This window comes from Vulpes lagopus, chromosome 8 (genome assembly GCF_018345385.1).
Source record: "Vulpes lagopus strain Blue_001 chromosome 8, ASM1834538v1, whole genome shotgun sequence".
Taxonomy (NCBI): domain Eukaryota; kingdom Metazoa; phylum Chordata; class Mammalia; order Carnivora; family Canidae; genus Vulpes; species Vulpes lagopus.
Window position 1 is genome coordinate 118,668,650 of NC_054831.1, and position 26,566 is coordinate 118,695,215.

The following is a 26,566-nucleotide window of genomic DNA, read 5'->3' on the forward strand; positions in this document are numbered from 1 at the left end:
TAGGCTCAAAAAGGTTGAGCCTGTGCTGGCCTGTAGGAAATCCTCATTAAGTGTTTGCTGTGTTTCCTCATAAGTCCTCAACCTGCCAGCCCCAGACTGCTCAGGCTGTAAGTGTGGGCAGAGGCAAGGTGGCTCCTCGGGGTCTCCAAAGTTCCAAAAGTCACATCATTTTTCCAGACTGATCTTGTAAGTAATAAAGAATTTAATGGTAGCAGGGATTGACACTTGGGGAGATGGGATGATACTAGTCAAAGGGAACAGCTTCCAGTACAGGATTAACAAGTTTGGGGGATCTAATTTACAGCCTGGTAATTATAGCTAATAATACAGCATCATATAATTGAATGCTGCTAAGAGAGTAGATCTTAAAAGTTCTCACCACAAAAGAGCAATGGCAACTATGAGATGGGGTGGACATGGTAACTAGTAGTATGGTGGTAATCATTTTGCAATTGATAAATGTATCAAATCAACACACTGTACACCTCAAACATCTACAATGTTATAGGTCAATTAGATCTCAATAAAGCTGGAAAAAATAGACACTAACCTTGCAAAAAGAGGTCTGACCTTTGCCCTCAGCTCCTGGCCAGTAATCTTTGCTTTCTTGGGCCTTTTGGACTAGCCAGATAGTAACAATGCAATTTAGGGTGGGGGCTGGCCACACCAGAAAGACCAACCACATGATTTAGGGTAGGGGCTTTGAGTCGCACATCATTTGACCCGGAGACTGGGATTAATCAGTCATCAATCAACCATGCCTACATAATGGAGGCCAATCAAAACTCTGCCAAAGTTCAGGTGAGCTGCCCTCGTTGGCAGTCTTCCACGCAAATTGTGGCTCGTGGACGGGGACGCAGGGAAATGAATGCAACCTGGCTTCATGGGGAGAAGACAATGGAAGCTTAGCATCTGATGCTTCCTCGGATTCCACCCTACATGTTGCTGACCTTGAAAATAAAATAGTTATTTTACTCTTTGGGAGTATCAGAGAATTACAATTCAGGACAAGCAAGTTGTGGCACATACCATAGGCTAGGCCAACAAACAAGAGACGAATGTTATTTTACAGAGCAGAAGGAAGTTAGGAGAGATGGGGTTTGTTTTGTTTTGTTTTTGTTTTTTAGAGAAAGAGAAGGGGGGCAGCAGTGGGAGTGGGAGAGAGAATCTTAAGCAGACTCCATGCTGAGCTTTGCAAAGCCCAATGTGAGGCTCAATCTCAGACCCTAAGACTCACACCCTGAGCCAAAATCAATCAGAGGCTTACCCAACTGTGCCACCCAGGTGCCCCAGGAGAGATGGTTTTGAACAAAAGTCCACTGGAGGAAAGCAAGAGTTCAGAGTGATGATGGTTTCTCATCGGCTGAGTTGCTGGGGTAGTCGATTTCTTGTAGGAAAGTACATGTACAGCTTTTCCTTTTGGGGCCTATAATTAATTATTCTTTTTTTCTTAAGATGATTGATTTAGCATGAGTGGGGGATGGGGGAGAGGGAGAGAGAGAGAGAGAGAGAGTCCCAAGCAGGCTCCATGCCAAGCATAGAGCCCAATTTAGGGCTCTATCCCATGGCCCAGGGATCATGACCCGAGCCCGAACAAAGAGTCAGCTGCTCAACCCAATGAGCCACCCAGGCGCCCCTCTTTCCTGTTGACTCTTCTGTTGGGGTCAGTAATTGACAATTCCCCCGGGATGGACACTGACTGGTAGGTGGCCCATGAAGGCTCCCCCTTCCTTCTGGCCTCCTGACTCCACTTCAGTGAGATTTCCTTTGATTCTTTTCACAGTATCTTCCTTTGGCTGATTTTTTTTTTTTAAGATTTTATTTACTTATTCATGAGAGAGAGAGAGGCAGAGACACAGGCAGAGGGAGAAGCAGGCTCCATGCAGGGAGCCCGACGTGGGACTCGTGGGACTCCGTCCCAGGTCTACAGGATTACACCCCGGGCCGAAGGCGGGGCTAAGCCGCAGAGCCACCCGGGCTGCCCTCTTTGGCTGATTTTAATCTTTGCCCTTTATCTACAATAAACCATAACCACGAATATAATAGCTTTCACTAAGTTCTGTGAGTCTTTCTAGTGAATTTTCAAACTTAAGGAAGGTTTTGGAAACCCCCAAACTTGCCTTTGGTATTGGAAGTGGAGAGGTCTTGCGGGCTGCGATCCTTCTAAACTATCCAGTTGGCTGAACTCTCACCTCCTGGCACATTGGACGGATGACTAAGTGAGCAGGTTGCCCAGAACAGCTCTCAGCTGAGTTCAACAAGACTTACCCCAAACCCTTCAGGGCAGGGACTTTTGTTTACAGGCAAGGAAGCTGAGGCTCAGAGAGGGAAGGCAGTGGAGGGGCTGGGCCGGGAGCCAGGCCTGCCAGACTCCAGACTCAGGATCTGGCCACCACAGGGTGCCGCCCCTCCCAAGGGCCCTTGTACCCTCACCAGCCTGGGACCTCTGGGGAAGCAGAACCCATAATGTCTGAGGCCAAAGCCCATCATCCTTGAGCCATTTCAGAGGAGGAAGGGCAGGTCTAGGCCTCTCCGGTACCCCAGCCACAGTTCCCTCACCCCCGAATCAGGCTGGAAACGGAGGTCTTTGTGGGCCAGGCTGGGCACTTACATGATGCACAGGTCGACACAGAAGAGGAGCAGCAGGGATGGGGTGAGAGAGGGTGAGCTCTGTAGCAAGACACCATAATCTTTGTGATTTTTTTTTTCCTTAAAGATTTTATTTATTCATTCATGAGAGACACAGAGAAAGAGGCAGAGACATAGGTAGGAGGAGAACCAGGCTCCCAGCAGGGAGCCCAATATGGGACTCGATCCCAGGACCCCGAGATCACACCCTGAGCCAAAGTCAGATGCTCAACCACTGAGCCACCCAGGTGCCTCGTCAATGGTTCTTGTTTTAAAGGCAACAAGGCTGAACCAGATGCACTTTCTCCAGTCTGCAGTCTCAAAACACCGTAGCCTGGGCCTTCCCAGCTTGGCTATGCACCCCTCATCATGAGGCTGCAGCTCCTCAGCGCCTGAGCTGGCCACCCTGTCACCGCAGAGCCCCTGCCATGCCCTGCTGTCAGGAGACTGCCCCTCTTCTGTAAGTCTCAAATCTAGAGCTCTGCCTTGGAGTTTGCTTCTGGCCCCCGCACATCTCTGTAACCCTGCGCACCTCTCAACCCAGCCCATCCTCCTACTCAGCTGCACATCCTCCAGCCCCCGGGCTTTCCTGTGGCTGTTCCAGAACCAACTAATATTCATTGCAATGGTTGGTCAGTCAGTCAACTAATATGGCTTTGGCCTGTTGTCTCAGGTCCTGAGGACTGACAGCCACAGAAAGGAAAGAGCCACTGTTCCTGTGGCTCCCACTCTGGGCCCAAAATGGTAGCCAGCCCTTTGTGGAGATGCTTTCACTGACTGTGACAACATCCCACGGGGTGGGTGCTACTACAATCCCCATTGTGCAGATGGGGAAACTGAGGCCCAAGGAGGCCACACCAGCTGGGGGCAAAGCCAAGGTAAGAAGTTAAAGGCTTTTGGCTCTGGAGTCCATGCTCTTCCTGCAACCCAGCAAGCTGCCCTAATAGACACAATGGCAGCAAAGGCGAAATACAGGGGAACGGAAAAAAGAAAACCGCTGAAAACAAGGTAAATGCCCATTAAGAGAAGATTAATGAACGAAATGATAGAATGTCCATTCAACAGGATCCTCCGCTGCTGCTTGCAAAAGTGAAGCAGATGAGTGCTTTTCACACTCTTGTACTGTTTGCCATGAACATACCTTGTATCTAAAATGATCTGGAAGTGGGTATGAAGCTCAGTTCACAGGTGTGCAGGACAGGGCATCTGTTCATTTGTTTCTTTCTTTCTTGTTCATTTGTTTCACGTCATCTTTCCTTCTATCCAAAGCCCCATCCCCTCAGGCTGGTGGGAAAATCAACCTCAGCCATCCTTCACTGTCCTCCCCACCACATTCGGGGGCTCCTCCAAGGTAGTGCAAAAGTCCTGGGGTCACGTAGCAGTGAGGCAGTGAGCAGAATGGGAGAGACGTCCTGCTGCCAGGTGGAAACTGGACTTCCACCCCCCAACACACACACACTTCCCTCCCCAGGTCTGAGCAGCTCCCCCAGGCTCTGCCCGGCTCCCCCAGCCCAGCAGAAACTGGGACCCCCACCCTTGCTCAGGGACTCCACTGCCTTCTCTCTCCTCTTCCAGCACAGAGAACATCTTAGGGTCTCGGAGAAACGGCCCCATCTCTCATCAGGTTCCTGCAGGGCACCCCCCCACAACCTCAGCTGCCCCCTTACTGCCCCACCCCCACTGCCCAGAAGCTTCTCAACAGACTGGGCTTTTGGTTACCAAAGCTAGGAGGGGAAGTGTTATTTTGCAAGTAACCTCCCTCTCCTGCTTCCCACACTTCCTCATACCTCCCCCAAGGCAGGGAGATCTAGAACTTTCTTCTCCAGTGTATTTCATAGGGGAGAAAAAACTTATTATCTCAAAAAACTATTTTGTCACAGTTTCTCTCCTGCTACTCAACACAGATGTAGGTTATACAAGCACATATAACATACAGTTATCTATAAATACATACATAGACGCGAGTGTGCGCTACACTAGCACCACCCGACAGTCCGGAACCATGGAGAGCAAATTCTCCTGTTTATTTTTATTATTATCACTGATCTGAATGATCGTCTTGCATGTTCTATCAGAAATACATTCAGCTGCAAGGAACTTAATACCCAACTAACAGGGCCTTTCACACGTTGGCGTGTGTTTTCCTTGCACAATGCAACGCAAGGAAGAGCGAAGACAAGTGCAGTGGGGCTGATGCGGTGGCTCATCGGCGCGGGGAGGACCCGGGGCCCCTCCAATTCTCTGATCCGCGAACCATGAGCCTCACCTTGCTGGTTTCTCATCCTCGGGCTTGTGCCTCAGTGTCCCAAGATAGCTGCTGTAGCCCCAGCCATCTCATTCATGTTCAGACAGGAAAAGGGGAGAATCAGCAGTGCCTTGTCAAGGAGAAGCAGCAGCTCTTCTAGAACTGCTCCTGAGCCTTCTCCCCTTGGGTATCACCAGCCAGCATGTTGTCAGGTGCCCACTTCTCTCAGGGAAGCTGCAAAGCGATCAGCTGATTTTTGCAGGCTTCGTGATGGTGGCCGGAAGGGGAGAAGGGGATTGGGAATGTCTGTGGGTGAAGCACCCTGTCTGGCTCACCCCGGCACCACGCCTCGTGATTTACAAAACTGCTACTGTTGCCATTTTACAGACGCTGCAGTTGAGGCTCAGAGACAGGACCCAGGTGCCCAAGATGACTTGGGGAGGGGGAAGGGGCGGAGTGGATGGGGGGCAGGACCAGAGCTCAGCCCAGAGAGCTTTCCAGTCCACCACACTGCCTGTTTCCCCTTCACACTCGCCCTGCCCAGGTGGTCATCCTACAGGCAGGTCCAGGGCTGCTCCCCAGTGGAGGTGGCCCTTCCCCATCACAGTCTGGTCTGTCGGGGGCTGGCAGACAAAAAGGGCCGGTGTCCTCTGGGCCTGGCCCACAGACCCACGAAGGGCAGGAGGTGACAGTATGAGAGGAGAAAGGCGACAGAGAGGATTTGAAGGAAAAGATGAGAATTGAGAAAGGAAGCAGGTGGGGGTGGAGGAGGGAGGGGACTGAGGGGAGGGAGGAGGGCAGGAGAGAAAGGGAGGAAGGGAGAGAGGACATGTGGAAGCCACAGGTGCTGGGCAGCAGTCAGCCCTGGCATCCGCCCCCCAACCCCACCACACCGCCCACAGGTGAGTGAGTGTGACCACCAAAGGGCAGAACGGGTCCTGGGGGAAATATGGCTGGGGGAGGCCCTTCGCCCTCTGTGGGAGGCGCTCAGAGGACTTCTCAGAGGTAGCGCCCTCCGAGTGGGAACCTTAAACTCCATAGCCAGGCATTCAGACTCTTGGGCCTGGCCTCTGCCTCCTTCCCCACCAGGCCCACCCTGGCCCAGACACTGGCCCAGAACTCATACTCAGTGCATGTTTGTTGAGTGAATAATTTGAAAACTATAGAGCAACGCGATACAAAGGCAGGACAAAATGGTCCACTTCCTCAAATTGGTTAAAAAAAAAAAAAAAAGGTTATCGGGAGCACAGTGTGGCCTTTTTTCTCCCAAAGGTGAAAGGAGGAAAGAAATGAAATCTTAGGGGGACAGGGAGTGGGAGAGGTTCAGATTGTTCCATGGAGAGGGTTTCCTTGGGCTGGAAGGCATCCAGGAATGTCCCAGAGTTGAGAGATGCCATCCTCCGTCCCTGCCCCAGTCTGCACACCACCCCCTCCCTTCATTCCCGGGCCCTGGCACCTGTCCCAGCTACACGGCCTCCGTGTCATCCAGGGAAATCCTTCTAAAATAACAACCTGGCCATGTCACTGCTCTGCTCGAAGCCTTTCAGGGCTTCCCCCATGACCTCATCTTCACTGCTTCTACCCTGCTCCAAAACCCTCCATGGTTCCCCTCTCCACTGAGGATAACACCTGGTCTCTTCACAATGGCCCTCAAGGGCCTGTGTGATTGCGGCCCAGCCCGCCCCACCCCCAGCTCACACCAACTCCTGAGCCCCAGGGCTCCCAGGAAGCAGGCTGTGTCTCTGACCACTGCACCCCCAGCACCCAGAAAACCCAGTCATGTCCATATCTAATTGTTATACTCACAAATGGAGATGGCACATGGCCTGTGATCAGTCATCATGTCTAGACCAGGCTCTGGGGTCACAGCCAGGAGCCTGTCACCGCTGCATCACCTTCAGAGATGGAAACTATCGAGCACCTGCCGGGCACTTCACACAGGCTGCTTCTTCCAAGCTTCACAACAGCCTGGGAGTGGGGGGCACTTTCCCGGCCAATGAATGAGGAGCTAGGGCCTGGAGCAGGACTTGCCTGGAGCCCCGTGGCTTCCAAGATTCACCAGATCCACACCTGCTTGGCTGACTCAGTGTATGCTCTTCCCACCGTGCCCTGGGTGTGGGTGTGGCTCAGATTCTTCTCTGCATTCCCCAAGGCACCCAGCCCAGAGCAGGTGACAAGGACGATGGCTATGGCGGGAAGAAGGGGTAGAACCCTGGTAGCAGGCCAGAGATGGGCAGAAGCTTAGGAAAGGACACCGGTGGGATGATGAAGATGGCCCCCTCAGTCACCCCCCAAAAACTCTCCTCTCCATCTTGACTCTGGCCTCACCACCCCTCATGTGGACACTGCTCCAGGGCCTTTCCTGGCCCCCAGATTCCCTTTTCCCAAAGCCCCTCCTTCCCCTATCACCTCCCCCACCCACCCCAAGGCTCTCCATGCCCTACAAAACAGAGCCCAGTTCTCATGTCTGGCCTTCCCAGCCCTGACCATCCGTTTCCACCCCAACAGTGGCCTCAGATGGCAGGAGGGCCATGCCCAGGGTGCGGAGCACAGAACATGGAAAGGCACATGTACTGGCTTGTTTATTGCGCAAAGTCGCGAAGACCCAGTAAGGCACGGAGTCCAGGAAGGGGGCGGGGTGCCCTGAGGGATGTGGTCAGGAACACCCCGGGCTCAGTGCTGGGCACCCCATCCTGGGGAGTGCTCCCACTCTCAGAGTGGCTCTGAGTGCTTCTCTCCTTCAGGTCCCTCCCAGGGAGCATGAGAATAAAGGGGCCTTTTTTTCCCCAGAGGATGAGTGCAGGTGATGGGGGACAAGGGCAAGGAAGAGGCAGCTCTGTGGTTTGGGGGCAATGGGAAGGTAGGGCTCAGGCCAGGGACCTGATGCTCCCCCCCATCCCCGAAGGCACTAAGAACAAGGGGCCCAGCTCAGGGGCAAGTCCTGGAAGTGGGTGCAGGCAGAGGCTCAGCGTGGCTGACTCCCTGAGCCCGGAGGCACCAAGAGGGCAGGCTGCCGGGGGCCGCCTCAGCTAAAGTCGCGGTTTGGCAGGAGGAGCGGGGCCACCAGAGTCCACAGGTAAAGGAGCAGCCCCGCCCAGCTGGCACAGATCTTCACCCACACAGCCGTCCACGTGCTGATCATCTTCCGGGTCTCGCCAGGTCTGGAACACACCGTCATCCCAGTGAGCCTGGCTTCCACCCCGTGTTGTGATGTCAGTTCTGGTCCTGCCCTGATGACCTGGTCGTGAGCCCTGACTTTGACTCCTGGCTCTAGCCCATCTCTGATACTTTTGACACTTGGCCTTAGCTGTGCCTTTGACCCTAGATGTAGCTTTAGATTAACACCACAGATCTGACCCTGACCTCAATTTCAACACTGACCCCGGTCCTAGACTATAATATTATAACCTGACTCCTGGTCCCTGACTTTGGGGACCCTGGGGCTCCTGACTGTAGTCCTGACCTCCAACCTTGACGCTGACCATCAATTCTGTAACTCCATCCCTGACCCCTGACCTCAGGACCAAGTTCCCATATCTCTGACCTTAATTCTAACCCTTAACCCTCTAACCCTAGCCCTAGGCCCTGACCTTGTTACTCTGATCTTACTTCCTTGACCCGGCAACTTCAATCCTGGCTTTATGACCTGCTAACCCCAATTATAACCAAATGACCCAATCTGTGACTTTATATGGCCCCAATCCCAACCCTTGAGCTCATGACTCCTATTCTTGACCCTGTGACTTTGACTCTAACCCCATACCTTAAATCCAAAAGCTCCAACCAGGAATCCCAACTCTGACCTTAAAATCCAAATTGCCACTCCTGATCTGTAGGCCCCGTCTGCCCTGCACAGGCCCAGTGGCACCTCCTATGACCCCCACTTCTCAGGCACTTACTCCTGAGCAGACTAAGGCACTGGCTGGGAAGCCGGGAGGCATGGATGGACAGGCTCCATGGAGGGTCCTGGACAGACACCTCTATGCCCAAGCCTTCAGCAGTTATCAGGATAAACCAGGGGCAGGGTGGGGTGGGGGCAGAGGAGAGGAGGCATGCCCTCCATGCCCTCCATGCCCGGCCAGGCTGCACGCACCTGTACCAGTTGGTGAGTGTCATCATTATGTGCAAGGATGCGAGCACCAGGCAAAAGTGGAAGAAAGAGTAGCTGTAGGTGACACCATCCTGCTCATTGTCGAAGGCCCGGCCCTGGCCGACCACCACCTGCTGCTGCTGTGGGGCCTCCAGTGCGGACGGGCACTCTTCCGTCTGCATCAGGTTGTTCACCTGCCGGTGGTCCGAGGAGCGCAGACTGTAGGGGAGGGAAGAGGAAGACAGGTAGGAAGCTCCAGGGGGCCCCTGGAGCCACAGCATTGGTCATAACAATAGGCACGATGGTTCCAGAACCTTGAGGCCTGGTGACCCACTGCTTAGGCTCTGGGCCCAGGGATTAACTAACTGTTTTGACTCCGAACTCCACCCCTACTTGCTGTGTGGCTTTATAGTCAAGACACTTAACCTCTCTGAGCCTCTGTAAAATTGGGGATTATAGTACCTCCCTTGAAGAGTTGTCAGGAGGATTAGTAACGTAAAGCTCCCAACACTGTGTCCGGCACAGAGTATAAACTCAAGAAACAGGCACTATTATTCAGGTTGCCCATCTGCCATTTCCATAAACATGTACTAAGTACCTAGTACTGCAAAAGACCATACCAGAGATGACGTTCATTGATAATATTAATGATTAAAAATACCCATTTGCCATTAAGTTTGTTTTCCTTCTATTAGGTGAGTAGTTTTACCAACGACATCTCCTTTGTTCAAGGTTTATTATAGAAAAATACTAACAGTGAAGAGATTTTGGTCATTTCTGTAATGAAGTCTTGATGTTTTTAACAGTATTTAAAAGTTTGAGACACAGAGTCAATTTTGAAAATCCAATTTGCATTTGGGGAAAATGTGACTGAGAAGGAGATCTGGACCCCAGCTCCCACTACCTCCATCAAGCTGAGGAGTCACCCACTGAGCTTCTGCTGCCCCTAATCACCAAACATCAGGCCAATATCCAATGCGTGGGAGCCCAGATCCCGGTGACATAGCTGGGCATGGGGGCCATTCTCAGGGGTCCCTGCCCTTGTGGCTGCTCCTGCTTCTTTGCCTCCTGGGTTTTAAGAACTGTGCTCAGGGGGCACCTGGATGGCTCAGTCAGCTGGCATCCAACTCTAGATTTCAGCTCCGATCATGATCTCAGGGTCATGGGGTTGAGCCCTGCATTGGGCTCTGCACTCAACAAGGAATCTGAGATTCTCTCTCCCTCTCCCTCTGCCCCTCCTACTGCTCATGCTCTCTCTCTCAAATAAATAAATAAAACTTAAAAAAAAAAAAAAAAAGGAACTGTGCTAAGAACAGACAGGCCCTTGGGCTCTCAGAGGCCCTGCCCAGGGACTGCAGGCCAGGGAGGCATGCGTCTGGGGAGCAGCAGAAGGCACAGCTCTCAGCCTGCGTCAGGGGGGCCGGGAATGTGTGCTCAAGCTCTGCGGCCACCATGTGCACATGGTCTCAGACAAGCGGCGGCCCCTCCTGAACCTCTAGTTTCCTTATCTGTAAAATAGACATAATACAGACCTTTCCAGGTTGAAAAAGGGATCAGATGAGGTGACAAAGAGAGATGTCTGTGAACTGCCCAGGCTTGACTTGGAGGAAGTGTTTTGGAAACGGTCAAAACAAAATGTGAAACAGCCTCAAAATGTTCAGAGGCAGGTGTGCTGCTCTTAAGAAAAGAGGCGCTGCTAGGGAGGGACCACTTGGGGAGGCCAGAGGAGCAGGAAAGAGGCTCCCTCCTGGCAGTCAAGGAGAGACATAGAAAGTGGCACTTGGAGCAATGCTGGGCCACGCAGAGTCAGTCATCGGTCTGCCAGATTTAGTGTAAACAGCAATTATACTCAGTATTATCATCTGGTGACTCTTACACAATGGCCAGTCACTGCCACCCAGCTGTGCAAATGTCCACAGTTACTTGCAATAAAAGCAAACGCTTATTTGGTGCCTACAACTTGCCAAGTTCTTTTCTAAGTGCCTCCAATGAAGTAGGTACTTTTTTTATCCTTATTCTACAGATAAGCTAACCAAGGCACAGAAAGGTTAAGCGACCTGCCCAAGGCTGCACTGCTGGTCAGTGGCAGTGCCAGGTTCAAACACAGTTTGGTTCCAAAGTCCACACTGATAAGACCTGCTAAGATGTCTCTTAAAAAAACATTGCGGCAGGATCCCTGGGTGGCACAGCAGTTTGGCGCCTGCCTTTGGCCCAGGGCAGGATCCTGGAGACCCGAGATCGAATCCCACATCGGGCTCCCGGTGCATGGAGCCTGCTTCTCCCTCTGCCTATGTTTCTGCCTCTCTCTCTCTCTGTGACTATCATTAAAAAAAAAAAAAAAAACAACATTGCGGGCGCCTGGCTGGCTCAGTGGTTGAGCGTCTGCCTTTGGCTCAGGTCATGATCCTAGGGTCTTGGGATCGAGTCCCTACATCAGGCTCCCTGCATGGAGCCTGCTTCTCCCTCTGCCTATGTCTCTGCCTCAGTGTGTGTGTGTGTGTGTCTCTCATGAATAAATAAAATCTTAAAAAAAAAAAAACATTGCTATGTGACCTTAGATCTAAGCTGCCCTCTCTCAGATGAGACTATGGGGTCCCCACTGCCCCAAGCATTGAAGGTTACCATCCTCCTTTTATGAGGAGGAAATTGAAACTCAGAAAGGTTAACCCACTTGCCCCAAGACCACACAGCCGGTGAGTGACAGAGCCTGCACCTGCTGACCCCCATCCATGCTTCTGCCCTGCTCCCACAGGTGCCTGCACCGCACCAAGCCGGACACAGCCAACCTGATGTGCAGGAAAGGGCTTCGGGCCAGGAGGCAGTGTCCAGCCATGCCTCTGCTACCCTGTCACACTGTTCCCTCAGAGGGACTCAGTTTTCCACCATCAAAGGGCTAGACATGTCCTTGCCAAGGGCGCCTCCCAGCTTAGTGTCCAGACTCCAGACCCTCTCCTCTCCCTTCACTTGTGCCTTCAGGCCCCCAGTAACGATCCCTCCCCAGAAGTCAGCCCCCCACCATACCCGATGAAGAGGGTGCAGAGGATAAAGATGATGAGTCCCACGATGTTCGGTGCATCCCACCAGTGGGTCTCGTAGCCATCAGGGCCTGCCAGGACCGTCTCGTTGCTGAAGCGGATCAGCAGGTGGGGGTTGCATTTCTGGTCTGGGGATGGGAGCACAGTCACCCTCAGCCCCTGTGGGCCAGATCTGAGGAAGGGCAGAGAGCCAACCCCAGTGGACAGATAGACATACAACTGACCATTCGACTCCCAGCAACAGACAGAACTTAGCAGACAAATGACAGAGAAGGAGATCCAGGAACAGACAGGGTCCTCTTACCTTCCCGAAGGACTAAGAAGGATAACAGGCTGGGCTAAGATGTCCCTGTCACCTGTGAGGGTCCCCAGCACTCCCCAGAAGGCTGCTGCAGACCCAGAAATGAGCCAGTCTTCCTTGAACCCAGGCCTATACTCACCGGGGACACTGGACAGGGCCAACCAGGTGACAAACATGGTGTAGAGCGTGATGACAGAGGCCTGCAGCAGACCTGAGTTGGGCTGGGCATCCTGGCAAGAGCAGTCCATCAGCAAGACCCTCATCTGCCCTGGGGGATACCCCACCTGCACCTAGCCCACCAGAGACCTCAGGGACCCCCACCACCCTAGGGCCATCCCACCCCCTACCCTCTAGGAAAATACAGTACCAGGATCATCGACCACCCACCCTGCCCATTAAAGGTGGAATCCTCATTCTTTCTCCTAACAGATAATTCCAGCCTCTCCCCTGCTGGGAACGCTCCCAGGGCAGCATCCCTTCACATTCGGAATTAAAGCCCTCCCTAGTTTGCCCCTGCCTTTGTCTCCTGCCCCCTCCCCCACAAGCTCCTGCTGACGACTGCCCTCCAGCCAAGGTGGCCTCCCCTCTGTCCACAGAACCTACCAAACCCTCTCCTACCTCAGGGCCTTTGCACTTGCTGTGCCCTCTCTCTGACACGGTCCTCCCCAAAATCTCCACACAGCCAGCCTCTCCTTAGCATTCAGGCCTCAGCTCAGAGTTCCCAATGAGGCCCCGAAACCCTGACCCCAGCAGCAGCTCCCCACCCATCCACTCACCTACCTTTTGTCCACTCTCTTTAATTTCCCACATAGCATGTATTATCCCAAGTTATCTTACTTGGCCTCATCTCGTAGCAGTTGTTCTTTCCCACCCTCACCACACACACGCTTGGAATTAAGAATCTAAGCTCCATGATTGAGAGCACAGGCTCCAGAGCCAGTTGGCCAGCTCTGCCCCTAGCTGGGCCCCCACTAGTTGTGTGACCTCAGGCGTGTCTCTTTCTTCCTCTAAGCCTCCCTTTACTCATCTGGAAAGTGGGGATGATGGCAATGCATGGACTACATGACAGGACAGGTGCTATCAATGGGCAGCTCTTGTCACTCGTCCTCTCTTTCTCACAGCTGCATCCCCAACAACCCCACGAGGGCCTGGTACACTGTCGGCACTCTGGAAGTACTCACTGAATGAATACTGATTGCTGTGTGAGCTGAGACAGAGGCATCACCCTCTCTGGGCTTTAATCTTCTCCGGGAAATAGAGGCTCAGACTAGATGGGAGGTTCCCCACCTTTCTGCTAAAGACTCTCAAAGGCTCCCCAAGCTACCTGTGAAACCTCTGGTGAGCTGACATCCCCAGTCGCAAAGCACCCCTGGGCTCATAGGGCTTTCTTTCTGAATAGCATGTGATGACCTGGGGAGCTGTACCCATTACCCCAGACGGTCTGGGACTGAAAATTGTGCAATTGCACTTCCCATCACCACTTGTTGAGGGGTCTAGGAGTCATGACTCAGTGGTCCTCCCTAGCGGTCTCCAATAACAACAGTTAATGTCTGATGAATATCTATATGCCAGGCCCTTTTCTCTACACTCACAAACACTCGTGCCATCCTGCGAGTAACTCCAAAGAGTAGGTATCACTCTCATTTTACATGACACAGAGAGGTTAAGGCACTTTCCCAAAGACACCCAGCAAGTAGACGTGAAAGCTGTGACTCCAACCTAGGGAGGCTGACTTGGGAACGCACACTCTTAGCCCAAGCCTCTGTGACTGATGGCCCTGCCCCAGGACCCCAAGGCTCCTACCAGCAGTCCCCCACACCCCGGGGCCTGGCATCAGGATGGACAGGCTCACCTGGACCTTGGGCAGGACGGCGACAATGGAGACACAGACACAGAGAGTGAGGTTGAGGCCGATGAAGATCTTGCCCTCGTAGCAGGTGCCGGGCTGGGTGTAGTAGATGAACAGCAGTGTCACGGCCGCAATGGACAGCGTGTAGAAGAGGAGGGTGAAGAAGAAGAGGCCTGGGCAGGAGGGGTGGCAAGCGCTGGGTCAGGAGGCACGGGGACCCTGCCCCAACCCTTGAGGGGGCTGGTCGGGCAGGCCCCTGTGTGGGCCCTCGGCTTCCTCGGAGGAGGAAGGATACCCCGTGTGCCTCCGTGAGTTTCTGCCCCATCCTGAACCAAGATGACTCACTTGCCACAAATAAGTTAACCATGAAAAGACAAACAAGGAATACAAAACAGTCTTTCTAAAAGTCAACTGGAGGCACAGTGACCTGCTGAAGCACCACCCTCTCATCAGAGAGACCAGCCACTTCCGAGAGGTGTGGAAACCAAACCAACACCTACATGAGCCTTTCACCTCGATCGACTCAGGACTGAAAGAGAGCCAGACAGGGATCTGTTCAGCCACTGGGGCTTCAGGGACCCACTGTCATTGGGTTTGGTCTGGACTGGCTGTGCGTGGCCCATTCTGTAGGAACCGCCAAGGCCTCTCTGGTCCGGCTCTCCTCTGAACCCCCCCACCAAAGTCCCCCCAGAACCAGCCACCCCTCCCCACACACACACCTTTCCCTCTATCTGCCTGGGACAGTCCCCTGTTGCCCTAAGGCAGGGGACTGCTCGAGAAGCCCCCCATGCTCTCCTTAAGCTTTAAGGACCCCCTGCTGTCAGCAAGCCCCAGGCCCACCTGGAGGCTGACCTGGCTGACCCGAGGGCACTCACCAGCATACCAGGCCCGGGAGTCACATTCCTCAGCCTTGCCCAGCCACCGCTGGTTCCAGGAGTGTGCAAAGTCGATGAACAGCACCAGCTGGATGAGGATGAAGAGGAAGGAGCCCACGACACCAAAGTAGAACCAGACTGGGTGGGGAGAGGGGAGAGGCGTGAAGGGTGAGGGGACAAGGCCATAGGGGAGCAGCCTGAGTGCCAGGCTCCCTGGGATTCGTGCGGCAGGCATACCCCGTGCTGTCTCCCTTGCACACGCATTTACTCATTCAACAGTCGTTGATGCCATGCCCTGCAATGGTGACACTGAGAAGAAGCAAAGTCCCTGCCCCCTAGCTATGTACAGAGATGCAGTATGGCAGGGTATGGGGCAGAGGTGAGGCATGTTTCACCTGCCTGCCCCCTACCCCCACCCTGGATGTTGTCCAGACAAGGCCATGTGACCAAGCACCAGAACTCTATCTCCTTGGGTGGGGGTGGTGGGGGCTGAGGACCCGGCCAGCAGCCCAGGGTCTGTGTGCCAAAGCAAAGAGCAACCCCCACCAGGGCTCCTCCCTCCAGAGACCCCACTTCCCTCCCGGTAGCCCCCATCCCTCCCACCAAGGCCACCTACTGTCAGAGAAGGAGCCGTCGGGGATGTAAAACGCGCCCACGGTGATGCCCACAAGTATCAGGAACTTGAAGAACCAAAATCTATTGGGAGTGGGGGGGACAGACCAGGGAGCTAAGTTGGGGGAGGGGACCAGGCCCGGCTCCTAGGACCCCCACCCTCAAAGAGCAGGTATAAGTGAAGATGGTCTGATGGCCATAGAAAGTCTTTCCTGGCTCTAGAAAAAACCCTAAGGGAAGGACTTAGTCGGAGTGATGGTGGTCACCCAGGTTCTTGTCCCAACTGTGTCACTAAAGACCTGTGTGGTCTTAGGCATGTTCTCACCCTTTCTGACTTCTATTTCTTCCTCTGAAAAGTGAGAAGAACTAAATGAGCTGATCTCTGTGCTTGGGTGGCTCCGGAGTCTGGGAGCAGGGCCCGGAGACGGTTGGAGGCCGGCAGGGGGCAGAAACCACAGTGTGAGGGGGTCCCAGCTGCAGGCGGGGGTGCCCTCACCCGTTCTGGATGGCAGCCCTGGGGTCCCGGCTGCTGCGCACGCAGATCATAAACAGGGTGAAGAGGAAGAAAAAGGCTGCTGTCGCAAAGCACATGCGGTAGACAGCGCGGTGGCCGAGCAGGGAGCCACAGTCGATGTGTCCCTGCAGGATGATGGAGGTCCCGGCCCCCTCCTCGCACACCCATGGCAGCTATGGGGAGAGAGAGCAGTGTGAAGGCCCCCAGAACCCTGGGCTGACTTTGCCAAGGCTGGCCAGGAGGAAAGCTCCCTCCTACCCCTCCATCCTCACCCCCACCCACCCTTGGGGCTGAAGTCCTGTGAGTGAACCTGGGACTGATGGGGACACATGGTTCAGTGACAGATCCTTACTCTCTGCTTATTTCCTAGAACCCCCAGGGACTCTGGGGGAAGGAGAGATTCCAAGAGGACCTTCTTGGACAGAACCAGAGTCTCTGAGGTGGGGGCTGAGAATCTGCATTTCTAGCACACTCCTCAGGACATCCATACCTTCTCACACATTCAAATGTCAGAACCATTGGCCTAAATGTCACACTGGGTCTGTGCCAGGCTCTGAAACGCTGGGATGAAGGGAAGAGTGAGGACCCCAAACAAGGTTTGAGCACTAAGATAGGGAAAGCATGGCCTGGGGCTAGTGTCCTGGAGACAATGATGATTCATCAGATTCTCCAAGGGGCCCACAGCCTATGAGGGACAAGAATTCCCATGTGAGGTTCGAACTCTCCTCCCCATGTGAAGAAACGCCCCCATCACCAACCCTGGATAGTGGGCACGCCAGGATATGCCCACCCAGCCTTCTTGATTAGCTGGGGCCTCAAGCCCAGGCCCCCCAGCCTGGAGCAGCAGGGCCTTTGCTGTGGGCCGGGGTCCCTCAGGTTGGCCCCCTCCCCTGCCTGTCCCCGGGCCACTTACCTTGTAGAGCTGGCTCTCCACGCCAGGGCTCAGCATGATGACGGACACCAGCACTCCCAGGAAGAGAAAGGCCGTGAAGATGAGGCGGGTCACGGTGGAGTTGGGGCTGGAGGGGCAGCAGCCGCACAGGATGCAGGGGGCAGAGCCGCAGAGGCAGGACGCCTGTGGAAGGGCAGGACGGCGCCCTGACTCCCTGCCTCCTCTCCCCACCCCCGCCCAAGCAGGAGCACCCACCACCCACCCATTCCATGTCTCCAAATCCTTGCCAAGCCTGCCCTCCCTGTCCCGGGCAAGAGCACATCTCCTCCTCAGACATTATCCCATTGCACTTTCAAGCCCCAAAGGGCACTGCAGAAACCAAGCTGCAAAAAGGTCAGGTCTCAGTTTCTTACATAAGAGGAGGCAGAGTGGTAAAAAAAAAAAAAAAAAAAAAAAAAAAAAGATAGATAGATAGATAGATCCAGAAGACCAGTTCCAACACGGATAAGCTGTGTGGCCCTATACAACTCACTCAACCTCTCCGAACCTCAGCTTCCTCATCTATAAGATGGGAAGCATAATGGTCCCTAATTCTCATAGGAATTTTACATTGTAACGCCCTTCCTTTTCCCCCTCCGTGTTTGGCTCTTCTCCACAGGACTTACTATCATCTGACAGGCTTTCTATTTTGCTCATGTTTGTCAGCCCCCCTTTTCTAGCATGTAAGTTCTGCCAGGGCAGGGGTTTTGTTCACTGCGGTAGACCCAGGAATTGGAATGGTGCTTGACTCACAGCAGGGGCCTAGTGACTATTGACTGAACAAAGGTAAAGTGTCTGGCATGGCCCCAGACATATGTTAAGACTGCAAGAAACAGCAAGCACATGATAAACATCCACTGAACGAACAGAATGCGGAGTTGTGATTTCCTGCTCTGGGGCCAGACCTGTCCTAGACAGCAGGGGCCGTCTCATCCTCTCCCTCTCCTGGCTCCTCTGCCCAAGCCGGTGTCAGCCCCTGCACTCCCTGGGCTGGCCGAAATTATTTGGGGGCTGGTGGTGCCACTCTATTCACAGCTGGCATCCCGAAAGAGGACTCACCCCTCTGGGAACTGGGCCTACATCCGGATACATCGGGTCATCAGTTTTCTCCCGCCCAAGACAGCCCAGCCCTTCACTCAAGTGTTTAAGAGTCAAGAACAAGAAAGATAGTGGCTCTGCCCTCCCTCAAGAAAGACACTCAACAATCATTCCACCTGTCATGGTCACTGCCGCCCGGAGAGTCACAGACAGGGGCTGACTTCAGACGGGGGGTAGTGGGTCCCTTCCAGGAAGAAGTGACAACTCTGCTTCCCTTCTTCCCAAGAGTGGAAACGCCCCTGGAAATGCTCCTTGTTACCCATCTCTCTCATCCATGAAGCCAAGGACCAGTTTGCTAAATGAAATGCCTGCAGAATGAATTTCCTCTTCATGGTCCAATCATAACTGGTCCAGCAATGTCTGGTTACATCTTGCGCCCCCACCCCAAACCCTGCCTCCTACCCGACTGCCTTTTGTGGGAGAAGGGATAAGAAACGTATTTTAGAAACCATAAAGAACACTCTGGCAGACAGACAGACTAGCTATTAGTCCCATTTTACAGATAAGGAAACTGAGATTAAAGCAGTCAAGAATGTGCCAGAGTCATCCAGCAAGCAGACAGCAGTGCTGAGATTCAAGAAGTAACCAGACGGCATTCCTTTAGGAGTTGCTCCGTCCCAGGCACCACGGAAAGCACCTTATCTACGTTAAGTGTCACTGACACTGTGCAATAAGTGTGTTATCACCTCCCACTCACAAATCGGGAAAATAACTCAGAGAGGTGACACGACCAAGGTCATAGCAGGTAAGCTGAGGAGCTGGGGTCTGAACCCATTCTGTCTGTACCAAGGGCCCACTAACTCATTGATGGCAGCTTCATTTAATTTCAAAACACCCCAGGGATGGAAGCAATCCCTCTGATGCCAGACAGAAACAGTGGAGGCCCACAAGCACTGATCTCGGGAACCACGTGTGGACGAGCCCAAGTCAGGACCGGGCTCTGGCTTGTTACCACTTCAATTTGAGACATCTGAGACACAGGAAAAGCTGTCTCACTGCAGTCAGGGAGCCTGGTCTTTCAACTCGCTCTAATTCTTGGAGGTCAAAATCCAGGTGTTCCTGACACCCGAAACTTCTGCATTTCCAAGGGCTGGTAGCCAGAAAGACCAGGTCAGGGAGAGAAAAGCACACGCCGGCCCCACCACCAGCTGCTTCTGGTGCATCCTCAGAATCCATCTTCGGTTCTGACCCAGTCACTCCACCCCTGAGGCATCGCTCCTGCAAGAATCTCTTTCTGCAGAAATACCAGCTCACAGGAGTAAGGGCAGCTGCGTGTACAGACACACGCGCGCGCACGCGCCAGTTCATAGTGGCACTGTTCACACCCCAGGAAGGTAATGGAGGGAAATTTAAAATGACTAAATGCTCATCCATACATTGTGGTCCTCCCCTAAGAGTGCTCTCTGCTAAATGCAGCCGATATGTAATACTTAAAGGGGTACATGTAACTAAATATAATTAAATATAAATTATATCTCAATAAAGCTAATTTTATTACTAAAAGAGAAAAAATTTAAATTAAGACCAAAAACTATAAAGCACAAAGCTTTAGGTTTTTTCGAGCTTAGTAGAATCTCAAGAAACTGGGCATCTGGGTGGCTCAGTGGTTGAGCGTCTGCCTTTGGCTCAGGTCGTGATTCCCAGGGTCCTGGATCGAGTCCCGCATCGGGTTCCCCACAGGGAGCCTGCTTCTCCCTCTGTCTATGTCTCTGTGTGTCCCTCATGCATTAATAAATAAAATCTTTAAAAAAAAAGAATCTCAAGAGACTGCATGCAAATCACCTAAAGGTCCTGCACCAGGGACCAGTGGTAGTCCATTTATCCCATGGAACGTTACAGGGGCAGGAAAGAAAGTCACCAGGCTGCAGAGCAACATGAACTAACTTTTATGACACAATGTGAAAAGCCAAGGCACACATAACATTGCTCCTGTGCTAAGATTACAACCACCTCCCACCTCCACGTGCCCACAGGGGAGCGGCAGCAACAGAGAAGCACCAAAACTCTGGCTGTGTTTTAGCAGCAGCCAGGTTCTTGGAATGGCAAATCAGAACTTCTAAGCTCTGCAAGCTGAAGCTTCTAGCTTTCAGGCTGCGAGGCTCCTAGACATTCAACTGGTCTGACTTCTCTCTCTGAGGAAGAATCACCCGGAAGGCAGCCTCTGCTGCTTACGCACTGCCAACGACAAGGAGCTCACTACCTCCTAGGGCAAGCTGAACTGCTCTGGAAGCATGTGTGGTTTGGCATGGTGGCAAGAGGCTGTCACTGATCATTCATACTCTCTCCTGGCTGTCCCTAAAGCCAGGGACGTGGGTTCTCTGGACCATTCCTGGGGCACTGGGGAGGCGGGAGGGGGGTAGGCAACTAGGGTTGTTTTGTTTAAAATTAACTGACCCTCCACTTCTGGATATTTGTCAAAAGCAAGTACTCAAGCAGATATCTGCACACCCAAGTTTATAACAGCATTATTCACAATAGCCAAAGGGTAGAGGCAACCCGGGTGCCCATGACTGATGAATGACTAAACCCCATGTGGAATATACATACAAGGGAATATTATTGAGCCTTAAAAAGGAAGAACATTCTGACACCTGCTACAACACAGACTACCACACAGACAAACCTTGGGGACATTGTAGTGAATGAAATACACCAGACACAAAAGGACAAATGCATACGATTCCACTGATAGGAGGACCTAGAGCAGTCAAATTCAAATTCACAGAGACAGAAGTAGACTGGGGGTTCCCAGGGGCTCGGGGAAAGGAGAATACTACTATTGAATGGGTAGAGAGTTTCATTTGGGGAGGATTAAAAAGTTCTGAAGATGGATGGTGGGGATGGGTGCACAACAACGAGAATGTAGGTAATGCCACTAAACCGTATAAAACTTTAAAATGGTTAAAATGGTCAGTTTTATATATTATGTGCATTTTACCACTATAAGGAAAAAGGAGGGGGCAGTTTTCAAGGATGAGTAAGAAGTTAGCCAGATGAGGAAGGGAAAGGTGTTCCTACAAAGGGAACAGCACGTGCGAAGCTGCCACAAACACTATCTTTGGAGCAGCTGTCAAAGGAAGAAGCAAGAAGGATGATGTAAGTGATGACCAGGGTCCCTGTGGGCCATGCCAAGGCTTCTGCTCTTTATCCTGAAGGCAATGAGCAACTACTGCTCCAGGAGAAGCAGAGCATCAGATCTGTGTTACAGAAATACCACTTTGGCCGCAGATGGAAGACAGATCCGGGGGGTGGTGTGCAGTACCTCCGGGAACAGAGAGAGCAAGCTAGGGGAACAGATTGCAAGGGAAAAAAGACAGATCCTAGAATTTTTGCTGTGTGTTTCAACCCACCATATTTCCCCCTTCAGACACTACACTTCATTTGGGATGATATCATAAAAATAGATATCCATTTTAAATATATATATATATCATATTTCTGTAAGATAAATTACAAACTCCTTAAAAACAAAAAAAAATGTTCAATTGAAATTTTAAAAAAGATTTTTAAAAAAAATTTTTAAAGATTTATTTATTTATTTATGGTAGACATAGAGAGAGAGAGAGAGAGAGAGAGAGGCAGAAACACTGGAGGAGGGAGAAGCAGGTCCATGCCAGGAGCCCGACGTGGGACTCGATCCTGGGTCTCCAGAATCGCGCCCTGGGCCAAAGGCAGGCGCCAAACCGCTGAGCCACCCAGGGATCCCAAAAGATTTTATTTTTAAGTAATCTCTACTAGACCCAACATGGGGCTCAAACTCACATCCTTGAGATCAAGAGTCATGGGCTCCCGACTGAGCCAGCCAGGAGCCTCTAGAATGGTAATTTTTTATGTTATTTACATTTGCCACGGTGAAATTTTTAAAATTCCCCATAAGGATGGGGTGCACCCTGTAGACTTCACGAATAGCCCCAATACCAGCTGAGCTGCCCTAGGACTAGACCAAACTACTCGTGCACACCTACTTCCCCATGCAGCACAAAGAATAGAAGGCCGAGTCTTGGCTCTGCCACGAACTTGCAGTATGACCTTAGACAAATCCCTTTTCTCTGCAGGGCTCAGTTTCTTCAGCCATAAAATGGGCTCCTGGGAAGGACAGTGCAGTGGCTCAGAGCCCAGGCTCTGCAGAAAGTCCCAGTGTCAGTAGCTTCACCAATTCCCCAAATGTGGTCTTGAGCACTTTCCCATCCTGGGATGCTTAGAGTGGCCACTGCGCACCAGCTTCGTGCTCATCTCTACTTATTCCCTCAGTCCCAGAGAAAAGAGGAAGAGATTGCCTGCTGACTTCCGGGGGGTGGGGGGAGGCCATGCCAAGATTGGAGTCCCATCGTCTGACCCTTTCACCTGCCCTCGCATGTAGTTCACAGAGAATTTGATTCGGCGGCATGCAGATAGTACAGAAGGCCCTCCCTAAACATCTGCTGACTGTCCAGCCCACCAAGTACTGGCTGGGCCTGGGGACTCCCACCCCATTGTGGGCCCATCTGATCTCCGAGGCAGGGCTTACCCTCTGCCCAATACAAACACCAACTTTAAGGCATGATGAGCAGATGCAAATGCATCATGGCTGGAAGTCTCCTCCATGAATCCACAAACTCCAGAATGTTCCCCCCAAGATGCCCAGGAACTCCCTATTAGCACTTTCCTCCAGTGCAGCAAATCTCCATTGAAACCGGTTGTTTTTAGTTTGTTTTTTGTTTTAAGTAGGCTCCACGCCAGGCATGGAGCCCAATGCAGGGCTTGAATTAACAACCCTGAGATCAAGACCTGAATTGAGATCAAGAGTTGGACACTTAATCGACTGAGCCACCCAGCCACCCCTGAAACAGGTTATTATCGGTGCCCAGTAACACCCAATTGCACCACCTAATACTGTGTGGCTGTGGGGAAATCACTTTCCCTCTCTGATCCAGATTTGTCATCTGTGAAATAGGAATAATATTAACTGCTTCACTGGGGTCATAGTGAGGACTGAATGAGAGGACACATCCAGAGTACCACCACTGGGCAGCGCTGGGCCCTGAGTGAGGGCACAGTGATGGTGGCTGTTGTTGGTGTCTTTATCTGAAATAGGAGAACTATGTCACAGGGCTGGAGGGAGAACCAAGAAGACAGCATGGTGAGGGGCTGAGCACAGCGCCTGGCATGTGGTAGGAACTCAGTAAATATCAGAGGTCAGAACCCCAAGGGGAGGCCACCGAAAGGAGGGACAGGTCTCCTGCAGATATTAGATACCCAGTTCTACCCTAGACCCACCCTGTCCCTCGGGCACCCTGGATGTGAAGGGAGGGAAGGTGCAGGCCCGGACCAGGAATCAGATTTTAATCTTGACTGTGCAGTTCCCTATCCGTTCTCTGTGCAACCTTTGGAAAGTTGGCTAACCTCTCTGAGCCTCAGTTTGCTGAGGGTTTCAGCAAGCCTGTCAGGTGCCTCTGGCCTCAGCATTGTCAGGTTTAGTGACTCAGCCGCCAGCTTAGGCTCCAGAGGGAGTTCTCCGCCCACCTTTCCAAGAAGGTAACAACAATAGGGCCACTCACAGTCGCCAGGAAGTAGGTGGGGCACTTTTCCATCTTCCTCAAACAGAATTATGAAGGAGGCAGATGGGGAGACCGAGGCACGAGGGGGGTTGGTGGGGGGCTTGGCGGGTCACCCCTCAACATGTGCCACTCCCAGGCCAGCCCGGCCAAATGGAAACCTGGTCAACGTGGAGGAAGCTCTCCCTCCTGCACCAGGAAGCAAACCTTTCTTGGCCAGAGACCAGCCCAAGCCTAGAATTCGCCGGGCAGAAAGGGATCTCAGAAACCAATTCTTGATTCCTGGGATCGTGGGCCCACACACGCGGGTGCACACACACAGTTCACAGGCGGGTAAATGGAGGCCCAGAGAGGACAAGAGACTGTCCAGGGACCCTGTCTACAGCCTCTCTGTGCAGCCAGCATTCTCAGAAAATGGTTGTAAAGTACATCTCTAGATCCCGAAGCCTCCACTCCTCCGCCCCATCCTAACACACCCGCACACGCACAAATCAGGAACAAAGGAAAGCAAGTCCTGAGATTCAGCAGCCACCAGACCACCCCCCCTTTCTCTCCGCTTCTTTGTGTAGAGCAGAGGGGGAGGGAGCTGCCTGAATGAACCTCAGATTTAATGAGGGGAAGAGGGAAAGGAGAAAGGGCCTCCCAGCCGGGGTCTGGCTGAAGCTCCTCCCCTTTGCTGGCTGCGGCCCCAAAACAGAGGCTGGTGCCCCCGAGGTCCCTGCGCCCCAGCACCAGATGCTCTCCCCACCCACGCACTCCAACCTCCCCCAGTTCCTGGGTCTCCAACCCGGAGTTGGGCCCGGGGCTGTGGCGACCCCAGCCGACCTCACTCAAGGGGGCCTCCCCCACGCCCATTTCAGGCTCCGGGGGCCCAGAGCGGAAGGGTCTGGGGTCGCCGGGGAAGGGTCCAGGGTCTAGTGTGCGCCAGCCTGAAAGGGGCGGACACAGGATGCAGACAGACAGACAGACTGGACGGCAGGCGAGACGGGCAGACAGACAATGACTGATGGAGAAGCCGCGGACCCACGAAGACAAGTGGGATAAAGAGACGTCGGACAAACACAAGTGGACCAACTGGGGCCGGCGGGCGGGCGACGGACTGACGCACGGACTGCCGGAGGGACAGAGAGACACCGGCAGAGTGGGGCTGGGGCAGGGCCAGGCGGGCCACACAGAGTCCGCGTCCCAGAGGGAGGACGGGGACGGGCGCGCCAGGACGGGCGAGGGGCGCCGCGCGCACGCCCAGCCCCGGCTCCGGCCTCAGTCTCCCCGGGGCCCGGGGGCGCCCGCCCGGGCCCGCCCCTCCCCCGCGCCCGCGCCCGCGCCCGCGCCCGCGCCCGCGCCCAGCCCCAGCCCCAGCCCCTCCCCCGCGTAACCCGAGCCCCGACGCCAGTTGTCCCCGGCGCCCGCGGGTCCGGGATGGGGGGGCCCGGGGACGGGGGGCCCGAGGGCGAGCGGCGGGGCGCGGGCCCAGAACACAAGTTTAGAGGAAGGGGAACGGAGACACTATTCGGAGGAAGACGACGGGACAGAAGTGCGGGGCCGAAGGAGGAGCCGGCGGCGCGGGGGGTCGGGACTCACGCAGCTAAGCAGCGAGCAGGCGCCCAGGCAGGCCCCCATGGCGGCGGCGCGGGCGCGGGCGCGGGCGCGGGGCGCGGGGCGCGGGGCGCGGGCGGCGGGATCGCTCGGCTCCGGGGCGCCCGGTCCTGGCGCCGCCCCCGCCCCGCCCCCGCCCCGCCCCGCCCCGCCCCGCCCCGGCGGCCCCGCCCCGCCCGCCCCGCCCCGCCTGCCGAAGCCGCTCGCCGCTTTCCGGCGGCGCTCGGAGCCTCCCGAGGGGCACCTGCGGCAGGTGCGCGGGGCCGGACAGGTAGGGAATGTGAGGGGACCCGGGACTCCCGCGGCCCGGCGAGCCGTGCAGCCGCACCCGACCCTGCCCCGGTTCGAGTCCTGGTCCAAAGTTAGGGTTCGGAAAATCCCGAGCTCCAACGAGGCCACCGTGTGACCTTACAACACTGTCCCCCTCCACGGCGGGGCAGAGACCGAGTGCCGGGCACTCCAAACGCCTGGTGTAGAGCCTCTACCCAGTGCATCGCTGTTGAATGGTGCACGATCGGATAAAGAAACCTGGGCAAGTCACTTCACCTCTCTGAGCCTCAGTTTCCCCATCTGTAAAGTGTAGATACCCACGTCATGGGGCTGTTACAACACATAGTAGATGCTCACAAATGTGAGCTCCTCGTCATCCTTGTTTCTCCTAAGACCGCGGACTCACACTCTTTCAGCCATCCTTCCCTCCCTCCACCTGTTCTTCAAGCTCTACTGACTCCTGTCTTGGGCCACGAGTTCCCCTGAGCCTTCTTGCTGGCTGGCTCATTGTTCCCGAGAGATGCCCAAACTCTGGCCCCCAGCTAAGGAGGTCAGAAGGGGTGGGTGGGTCACATTCCCAGCCAACCGTGCTGCAAGGGTAGGTGAGAGAGACCCAGAAGCAGGGCTCTGTAATTACTCTCAGTTTACCCCCTGGCTCTCTCCTCCTCGCACAACCCTAGATACATAATGTTAGGGCAGGAAGTCCAAGTGCCTCACAGCTGGCCCTGGAGCCAAAGTTCCGCCCTGACTGCCTCCTTGGGTGATTCATGGAGTGCCAGGCTATTCACTGCTACCAGGACAGTTCCACAAACACACCCTACAGCTTCCCTCCTCTTCACTTTTGTCCACATGATGCCCTCCCCCTGGAAAGTCCTTTTTTCCCCCTCACCCCCTCTCTCTGCCCTTGGAAACCTTGCTCACATCCTGGATCTTCAGTAAAGAGAACCACCACCACCCCTAAGCCACTACCAAGCCCCATTAGGAATGA

The 26,566-nt window shown here is 53.9% G+C and overlaps 1 protein-coding gene across 1 annotated transcript; it reads right to left on the reverse strand.

Annotated features, from left to right (window-relative positions):
- Positions 1–7,440: 7,440 nt before the first annotated feature.
- On the reverse strand, positions 7,441–25,421 carry SERINC2 (serine incorporator 2). The gene is made up of 10 exons (XM_041765021.1): positions 25,294–25,421; positions 17,063–17,224; positions 16,132–16,322; positions 15,640–15,719; positions 15,024–15,161; positions 14,152–14,321; positions 12,439–12,529; positions 11,985–12,126; positions 8,967–9,182; positions 7,441–8,034 (listed from the first exon to the last, which is right to left on the reverse strand). The coding sequence occupies exons 1-10, from the start codon at positions 25,330–25,332 to the stop codon at positions 7,899–7,901; spliced, it is 1,365 nt and encodes a 454-aa protein (XP_041620955.1). The 5' UTR covers positions 25,333–25,421; the 3' UTR covers positions 7,441–7,898.
- Positions 25,422–26,566: the final 1,145 nt, after the last annotated feature.